This window comes from Lactuca saligna, chromosome 5 (genome assembly GCF_052625555.1).
Source record: "Lactuca saligna cultivar CGN05327 chromosome 5, ASM5262555v1, whole genome shotgun sequence".
Lineage (NCBI taxonomy): Eukaryota > Viridiplantae > Streptophyta > Magnoliopsida > Asterales > Asteraceae > Lactuca > Lactuca saligna.
Window position 1 is genome coordinate 261526723 of NC_136421.1, and position 10231 is coordinate 261536953.

The 10231-nt window shown below is 37.0% G+C and overlaps 1 protein-coding gene across 1 annotated transcript; it reads right to left on the minus strand.

Moving 5' to 3' along the window:
* Positions 1–3075: 3075 nt before the first annotated feature.
* On the minus strand, positions 3076–5910 carry LOC145047595 (putative elongation factor 1-gamma 1). Its single transcript, XM_078995900.1, has 8 exons — positions 5779–5910; positions 5626–5670; positions 4804–4953; positions 4648–4708; positions 4507–4559; positions 4318–4419; positions 3710–4208; positions 3076–3611 (listed from the first exon to the last, which is right to left on the minus strand). The coding sequence occupies exons 2-8, from the start codon at positions 5632–5634 to the stop codon at positions 3232–3234; spliced, it is 1254 nt and encodes a 417-aa protein (XP_078852026.1). The 5' UTR covers positions 5635–5670; positions 5779–5910; the 3' UTR covers positions 3076–3231.
* Between the last annotated feature and the right edge of the window lie 4321 nt (positions 5911–10231).

Sequence of the window (10231 nt, forward strand, 5' to 3'; positions counted from 1 at the left end):
ATATTGTTGAATATGTTGCAAGAGTTCTTGAAATCTTCACACGAGATGGTAAACCGCAATCACATAGATCATCAGCTTGAAATTCATCTTGTCATTTTGAAGAATAAGATGAGGAAGAAGAAGTCATCGTCGATCGATCTAGGGTTTAGAATTGGGGGTGGAATCGTATGACACAGTTATAGTGTAATCGAATGAAGACAATATATGCACCATGCCACGTAGGTGCAACGTATTCAAGTCATATGCCAGGTGGATGCCACATAAGCAAAAACATGTGATAGCCAGTCATATTACCTAAATGTGCACAAACAAAACAAGTTAGTTACCTTAATGTGTACAACAAAAAGAACATTACCTATATATGGACAACTGAAATAGTTAGTTACCTTAAGTCATTTTCCCAAAACTAATTGGCATCGATGTGATTCTCAAATGAATCTTTTCCTAAATCAAAATGTGAAATGATAAAAGCATGTTTCGAAAACCAAATTGAATATTGAATTGGTCATATTACTAGTTTGATGGTTCAACTGGTCAGACCGATCCTGATAACCAGATGGTTGACATAACTATAATTGTATGCATACACGATCCACCATTTGGTACATGCTCTCTTTTGTCCAAACGAATATTACCACTATGATAGAGACCTGCATAAAATGATCGAGTTAAAAACTTATAACATCCCGTGGAGTTTGAACAAAAGAAGTCAACATGTGCGTGCCTAAAACACAAAATAGAGAAAACGTTAGATATAAAACGAATTTATGTGGAAAAAATTAAAAACTATGAAAAATTATGTTGCCAAACATTCAATCTTATAAAAAGAATTCGCAAAAATTAATGAAAATTCAAGAAAAACCCGTAAAACTTAATCGGAAACAGATGTTATGTTCAATGAATTCCAATAAATACAGATATATGAGAATATTGCAAGACATTCGCAAGTAATATATTTGTTCAATAGACTATCTCATGAAAACAATGTTGAATTAGAGAATGAATTGTTACATTAAGAAATAAAACAAACCGACTCCTCGCAAGCATCTTGTTATTTGCTAGATAATAAAGCAACAATGCATCTAATAGAAAAAATAAATAAATTATAAGATATTCTCAACATGATCTCGTCAAAGCAAAATCAGGCATGTCTAGTAAGAAGATTCTAAGTTGTTTTGGCTAATCTTGAAAAGTGCATATCCTCTAGTTCAACATTGCTTAATCACTCTCTGACTACAAATTATGGATTAATCCTTAATGTTGTTTGTTGTTTTTCATTTGAAGCATTATAAATTTATCATTTTTGCCCTTTTCATTCGGAATCATTATAAATTACATGTTTGTCTTCTGCAACGTTTCACGTAGAAGGTAGAGTAGGGGTGAGCATTTGGACCAAATCAGACCAGACCGACTCTTGGATCGGACCGGTTATGGTGAATGTTGTGGACCGTGGACCGGACCGGATGAGTCGTGTCTATGTCCGTGTCCGTGTTCGGGTCCGAGTCCAGGTCCGGATTTTTCAGTTCTTCGACCCGTTTGGACTGGTACAACTTTAATTGCATAGCGTACAAGTCGTTAAAATAATTTTTTGGGTTTGATAGAACTCACTAAAACAAGTATGTTATTGTGTTTAATACGATACAACTTGTCAAAATGATTACGTTTCCGTTTCATGCGTAACTAATCTACCTTGATGTTAAAATATATTATAACTTGCAAAATTAATTTTCCAAATAAAAACAACTAACATATAAACCAAGTTCACCAAAATCCTTTTCATGTGATTTATCTGTCAAAGATAAATAAAATTTCAGAATTATAGTCTAAAATAATAGTTAAAAAATTGAAATATTTCAGCTTTGATAACTCAATTTTGAAGGATTGTAACTCACTAAATATAATACCAAAATCAACAAAAATGTAGTGTAAATTCCTCTACAAAATGTAAACTAAATGTTGGAAAAAACCGCAGGTCAATCCGACTTAAAACGAATGGGTTATGGTTTAAAAAATTTCACACATTATAAAATTTTAAAAATGTTGATGAAAATTTGAAAATTTTCAGCTTTGATTGCCCAACTTTGAAAGATTATAACTCATTGAATATAATACAAAAATCAACAAAATTATAGTCGAAATTCATCTACAAACTGTAAATTAAACGTTGGAGAAAACCGTGTGTCAATCCAACTTAAAACAAATGAGTTGTTATTCAAAAATTTTCAAAGATTACAAAATTTTAAAAATGTTGCTGAAGAACTGAAAATTTTCAGCTTTGATAGCTCAACTTTAAAAAACTGTAACTCATCAAATAAAATACCAAAATCAACAAAATTATAATCTAAATTCATCTAAAAACTGTAAATTAAACGTTGAAAAAAAAAACGGATGTCAATTTGATTGAAAACAAATGAGTTATAGTTGTTTAAAAATTTTCACAAATTACAAAAAAAAAAATTAAAATCAAATCAAACAGATTCTAAACCCAATAAAAACCGGACCGGACCGGTTTTGATGGATTCCTAGAATCGAAAACCAGCCCGGGGGTCCAAAAAAACAGTCCGATCCGGTTCGGTCCACCGGTCCAAATGCTCAACCCTAATAGAGTAAGAGCAGCAACAATTGGTATGAATCAAAAAAACGACTTACTAATGTGTTATTATATGTAAACACATTTGAATTGAGATGAAATGGCCAAACATCACATTGCATATATCATACAATTACGTAATAAGGTAGAATTTCCAAACCCTTAAATAGACCAAGTACATTATATGGTTAATCAATACATTGCAAACAAGCAAAAGATTACTACTCCATTGGGATGTATAACACACTTAAAAAGGTTTTTTAGACTACAATAGGTGTTGCAGTTTAACTTGTTGCAGGATCTAAAGAAACCCACTCGATAGACATACATAGATGAAACTCTAGTTATTGTTTCCAATAATTAGCAAATATCATGTATTCTTCCAGGTTTTGAAAGACAAACATTATCCAACCTGTAAGCCACACATTTCAAATGCAGAAGGAGCAATAACCAACTGTGGGATGCAAATGTATACTCTAGACCCAAAAAACAAAACTGGTTTGGTTTATATAATATGCTAGTAATCATCATGAAACAAAGCAAAACAAAACAAAGTCAACATATATCTAAAAACACACTTTGTAGAAAAATCTACACCATCACCAACAATAATTGATGGTCAAGGGTCCCAGCATTTCCCCTCACTTGAAGCATTTGGCATCCAAAAGTGCTTCACCCTCAAAAGGCTCAAAATCTTCAATCATCTGATTCACACGCTCCTTTTGTGCCTCATCAGAAAGGTCAACCTTGGTCCACTCATAAAGCTCCATGTCATAACACTCATCCATCACAAATTTTGGGATTTCAGTCCCACGGAAAAGCCACAAACCCTTGACCTTGAATGGAGGCTCGTTTCCAATAATCAACATCTTTCCAAACGCGTATTTCCTTGCAAGATCCATACGCTGAAGGAATCCACCAACCTTATTCATGGTCACAAATGAGACAGTGTTCTCATCATTGTACTTGTAGTTGCAAAACCAAAGAGAGTATCCCTCTGGATCATACATGTCCCAAAAACCTTCAACAAAATCAATAAATATATAATATATCAGCCAAGTGTTAGTTTGAAAAGACTGATCTTTTAGGAAAAAATAAAAAAATAAAAAATGAAAATACCTTTGATTGCAACCTCACGGAAGTTAGTTTTGGTGTTTGAGTAAAGCCTCTTCCAGTCATCCAAAACCATAGGACTCGGAGGCAATAAATCAAGAGGATTCTTTGCCTTAGGCTTTGGTGCCTCTTCCTCCTCTGGGGCAACTTCAGGCTTGGGTTTAGGGGCTTCTTCTTTCTTGACTTCCTTTTTAGGCTCGGGTTTTGGTTTATCCTCTGGTTTCTTGGCTGAAGGAAGAGGAATAACAGCTTCGGTTTGTACAACTTCTCCGATTATTTTACTGAATTTTGGTTGATTAACCATGGTCCAGAAATACCTCTCAACATGAGGAAACTCAGCTGTGAAACTCTTTGTGAGCAAAAATTTAAAACCCATCACAAGGTTGCATGTCAAGATGATGTCAGCCAAAGTAACACCTTCACCAACCAAGAAAGTATGTGAAGCAAGATATGTGTTTAGAGCACCAAGACCTCTCTTGGTAGCAGCAATATAACTCTCCTCAACCTTCAAAACATGCACACAAGATTGTCATTTAAAGCATTTCACAAAAACCCATGGAAAAGAAACATTAAAAGTTCAAAATAACATTATGAAAAGAGCAGGAGTGACTAACAGGTTTGATGTAGGTGGCATATCCAAACCTTGGTATGGCCCAACCCCTCATACTTGCATCAAGCTCCAAGGTTGCAAAGTCGATCCACTGCTCAATTTGGCCCTGTATAAAATATTTTCAAAAGATAGGTAAGCTTTCTAATAAGTATAATTATTCCTTAATAATCATTAAAGAGCACATAAAAGTTACATATTCTATTGGTGAAGAACCAAAAAGGGAATTTCCAGGTTTCAAACGAGCAACTGCAGCATAAAACATAACAAAGTAAGCTCATTACTCAAAAGTCAAAACCAAAACAAGATTAGAAACAATGGCTATTTGGAGCCTCACCATAGCGAGCAATAGCATTACTCTCAAATATTCCACCCTCAGGAGTCTCAAGAACAGGGACCTGCATCAATGATGAAGCATACAGTATAAAACATTATATAAAATTTTGCTTTTCGTAGAACGTTTTAATTGGATTATAAATAAAGAGGAAAATACCTTTCCAATAGGGTTCATTTTAAGAAATTCAGGAGTCTTATTAGACACACCCATCTGAAAGTTTTCATCCATTTTAATCTCAACACCAACATATTCTGCCACAATTAATGACTTGTAAACATTCTTGTTGTTTGCCCCAGCATGCATAATCTGCAACAAGCAGAATACATCATATGATTAGCAAATAACTGACACAAGAATGTAAATACCAAATGATCACAAACCAGCAGACACTAAAACGTCAATTTATATGAATCAGAAGCCAATATATCTACCAAAAAAATAGCATACAAGTAAAGGCAACAATAATAGAAGTTTCAGCTATTGATTTTGTTGTATAAAATACTTATGAGCTTCAGGATGTTGAAAAGGCTGCATGAGAAAACATAAGACTCAAAAGTAAATAACATTAACAATGATATTCCGTTTAGAGCAAAAAGCATGATTAACATTTCCCGAGGCCTACTAAACCGCTGAATCCTTATCTCCCTATCAGATAATTGGATGTCAATGTCTTATAAATTTGGTCTCATCGAGAATATAAACAAATAGGATATTGAATATATGATTAATATCTGTCATTTCCAGTTGATTATGAAACAAAATCACCCACATGGACTAGCAAAATTAGTGCACAGACCAAGCATGATCGATTGATTACACAAACAACATGAATATTGAAACAAAGCGATCTACGAAAAAATGCATATCCGAAGCCTCATCCGCACAAGTTGTATACAAAACAACAGAGATCCATCACAAACTCAGCACATAAAAACATCAACTAATCAAAACTAACACAAAAACGAACAAAAAACTCACCAGCGCCATTGCTTAAGGAACAAACGATCGCCTTCTGATGCCGATCTACAGTAACAAAGAAAATTCAACAGTATATCAGGGTGTAAAGAAGAGTAAGGCGACTAAATGAGACTATAAGTATATATGGTGAACAATTGAGCAGAAAAAGGATACCTGGTACGAGCGTTTACTCCCAAAGCAGTGACAAATACAAATCTAGGGTTTTGGTATAGAGGTAGCCGGGCATATTAAAAGACAGAGTAAGCCTTCCACTATTAACAGCAGATCATAGTAAAATATTACGAGGCCCAGCCCAATTACATCACCATTCAATACTTCAATCTGTCTTGTTATCGTATATTCCTATTTGATTGCTGATGCCCAATTCCCAAATTGGAATATTCGATTTTTAATCATCGATTTGGTCCTCTCTTCCCAACGAGGGCAAACAGGTTTTTAAAAACCGGGTTCTTTATCTGGCTGGTTTTGCTAAATCAGTTTGGACAAAAAGAGACAAAATTAGTGTATTTGGTTTTTAGTCTCCAAATTAGTGTATTTCTATGCTTTCAAAACTTTTAATGTATAATATTATTGTTCATTCCGTCATCTTTTGTCAGTTAAATGAATGATATTTTCGTCATTTATGGATGATTTATGAAGTTTTGCCTTTTATATATATATATATATATATATATATATATATATATATATATATATATATATATATATATATATATCAAGGTTGTAGAAATCGTTCGACGGTCGACTAGCGATAAACGATTAATCAGATTTGACGGGGATTAATCGGTGATTAATCAGGAACCCTAAATTATTAATAAAATTATTTTAAAAAATTAATATTTCCTAAAAAATTAAGTAATTGGAAATTTTAAATGTTAAAATTTTGAAAATTTTAAAATTTTAGTATAATATTTTAAAATTTGAAAGCTTAAAATTGTAAAATTTTAAAATTTTGGTGTAATATTTGAAAATAATTTTTTGTTTTAATTTTTTAAATATTTCCCGCCTAAGACCGCTGAGGACCGCCAACCCGAGTTTGACAGATTTCGATCAATTTCCGCCAAGCACCCTAATCGTAATCGGTTCGAGGCCGTCAAATGATTAATCAGCTGCCAAAGCCAATTTCTGCAACACTGATATATATATATATATATATATATATATATATATATATATATATATATATATATATATATATATATATATATATACTGTAACACCGTAAATTTCAAAACAAATTTTTCATAAAACATAATTCATTTAATATTCATAAAACAACCATATTTAATTATCCAATTCAAGTAAATACAAAATCCCAAGATCACAACTGTATAAACTCCGTGTGTGTACGGATCAAGTCGGCGCCTTCCCGCCGTCGTCACTAGTACCTGAAACAATAACATCAAACATTGTAAGCACAAAGCTTAGTGAGTTTCCTAAAATACCATATATAACACATATTAGCCACTCGAGGCTATAACTCTGTGGGTCCGTGCACCCAAACTCTGTGAACCCTCAGGTTCTAACTCTGTAAACATGCACAGCATAAATCACATAGAAATAATGCAGTACAACATATAACATACATAGCATACAAATACTCTATCACATAACTCTGGTTACCTACTCAAGGTAAAGTATAGTGAGAAGACTCACCTCGCATGTCTCGGTAAGTCGTGAATCCTGAAATCACTAGTGCTCGATCTCCCGAGCTATAGTCCTCCTAAATCACAATACATCTCTAATTAACACTTTCCCAACTAAGGTTGACTACTCTTAACAAGTCAACTTTGGTCAACGGTCAACGGTCAACTTTGACCAGACTCGGCAAGTGCACTATAGCGACTCGGCGAGTCTAAGTGTAGCACCTAGTTTCCGGTATGTGAATTTTATTTGAGTATTGCCCTATTTTAGCCTTGGACTCGGCGAGTCACAAGGTCCGACTCGCCGAGTAGGGACGAGACCCAGGACACGTTTAAGTTGGCGACTCGGCGAGTCACCGCTGTTGGATGAAACCCTAAGTTTCAGGGGTTTGCACCCTATTTAAACCTCATATCTGCCTCTTGCCAGCCCCCATTCACCCCCAGAGCTCCCAACCCTCGTCCTAACTCGTCCTAAGCTTGTTTCTTGTGAATTTGAGGCTCTTGTGTGGATTCTTGAAGGTTTTGAGGCAAGAAGGGGAAAGAGATCAAGAGGAAGGAGAGCCATCCAAGCATCATTGTGTTTTTCAGCGGTTTCATTGAGGTATATCTCGTTTCCCCCTTGTTTCTATGCTTAAGATTTCATTTAAGACACTCTTGAGCCATTCCCCAAGCTTGTTTGTGCTTAATGTTTCGTAATAAGTGGGTTGGCCTTTAGATCTAGGCAAGATTGAGCTCCAAGAGCTCAGATCTGTTAGCTTTATGGACCCATGTGGCTTGTTCATCCTAGATCTACCCTTTTTGAGGCATTTTGGACCCTAAAATCCATATTAGTGAAGATCTACACGTAAAGTTGGAAACTTTACGTATGATTCGTGTCTTAGAAGCCCAGATCTATGAATGGCATGGACTGAAATCAAACAAATCGGTGTATCTAGTGGATGCATGGCGACGACTCGGCGAGTCGTTCATGTGACTCGGCGAGTCGGCTCGCGAGTCACCAAATTGGTCCTTTTTAGACGTATCGAGTTGAGCCGTGAGTCACAGGGGGTGACTCGGTGAGTTGAAAGTTGGACTCACTCATGATAGGACTCGGCGAGTCAATGCCCTGACTCGGCGAGTCCAAGGCAATCTTCATAGATCAAGAATAGACTCGGCGAGTTGTTCATACAACTCGGCGAGTCTTAGCATATGTGTTCTTCGGATGAAGATGAACTCGACGAGTTGTTCATACAACTCGGCGAGTAGGATGAAGGAGTTGAATGACAGTTTAGAAGATGAACTCGTCGAGTCATAGCCCAACTCGACGAGTAGAATCAGGGACCCAAGACAATAGTTTGCTAGGGACTCGGCGAGTGGAGATCCACTCGGCGAGTCGGGTCAACTAAAAGTTGACTTCGATTTGACTTAGGGCTAGACCAGGGGTAAAATGGTCTTTTTACCCAAAGGACAGTTAGCAGGGTATGATTAAGTATATTGTGGGAATTACAGCCGGGGAGTTTCCGGAGCAGCAGCAGCAGTAGTAGGTGATCAATTCCCACACAGACCAGCAGCTATTTCGAGGTGAGTTTCCTTTCAGTAGTAACGGGTCTAAGGCACCAAGGTCGGCCCGTGTAGATGAGACGTTAGTATTGTAGTGTGGGCCGAGCCCGTATCTATTAGTCGAGTTGATTGTGATATATACCAGTATGATAGAACTGTTTACACTTGTTGTCTGCGTGATACTTGTATGATATGTGTTGACGGTTGGGTGTGGGCGAGGCCCGTATCTCTCCGAGAATGGAGTGTGGGCTAGGCCCGTATCTCCCAGGTAGCGAAGTGTGGGCGGGGCCCGTATCTTCACGAGTGTGGGCGGGGCCCGTATCTCTTAGAAAGTGAGGTGTGGGCGGGGCCCGTATCTTCACGGGTGTGGGCGGGGCCCGTATCTCCTAATTGCATGTTATTTGTTATATGTTGTATGGTATGGGGTATTGTGGGGGAGCTCACTAAGCTTTGTGCTTACGGTTTCAGTTTTGGTTTCAGGTACCTCCTCAGCTAGGGGAAAGGAGCCGGCACGGTAGCAGCATGTCACACACACACTCTTCGGTTTCCGCATTTACGAGATTCACTGGGATTGTACTCTGATATTTGATGGGTTGTATGGCTTGATTACTAAAACATGGTTTGCGATGTGTTATGGCGTGATCAAACAATGTTTTTATTTATTAATGTTTTCTAAAAGTAATATTTTAAAATGAAATTTTTGGACATGAAAATTGGGTCGTTACAAGTTGGTATCAGAGCCCTGGTTTGAGGGATTCGGACACGCCTTCGGGAGTGTCTGAACTCAAATCGAGGGATTGAAAGATTTTCCAAAAGAAAATGTTCTCTAAAAACTCGGAAAAGAGTCATAAGAAAGAGCGAAGTGTGTGACGTGCGCGACCGGCCGAGCTCAAGTAAGTATTCCCCATAGTACCCATACAAGTTTATGTTATGTTTATCAGCTTACGTAGAACCGCATGCTAGAATAGGGCTAAGGATCTAGGAGTGATGCCTTATGTGCCTGCTTATGTGTTACAGCTTTATGAGTATTGCATGCTAGAATTGAGTAGACAGCAGTAGGATAGCCTGTTTAGGTTATGCCTGATAGTATGAGCTTAGCATCTTATGCTAGTGCCGTTTCTTGTTATAAGAATAGTTTTGGCTTGAGTCTGTTTCCCCTTAACCGAATGCTGCTTGCTTCATGCTTGGTGGGGTTCTGAGTAATGGGAGTTAGCCACTAGGTGAACACGTCACACCACATGTAATCAGGTTTGAATAATCCCAAAGTACTGGAACTGGCCCTATTGCGCAGCTCTTGTTTGAGTCCAACCGTTGTAGGGACGGATCTTTTACTTGAAGGATTATCTAATCCTCATCACATGTGATGGTGTTTAGGTGGTGGCTAACTGGCATTATGAGGAGTCCTACAGCAGATGAGGACCAGT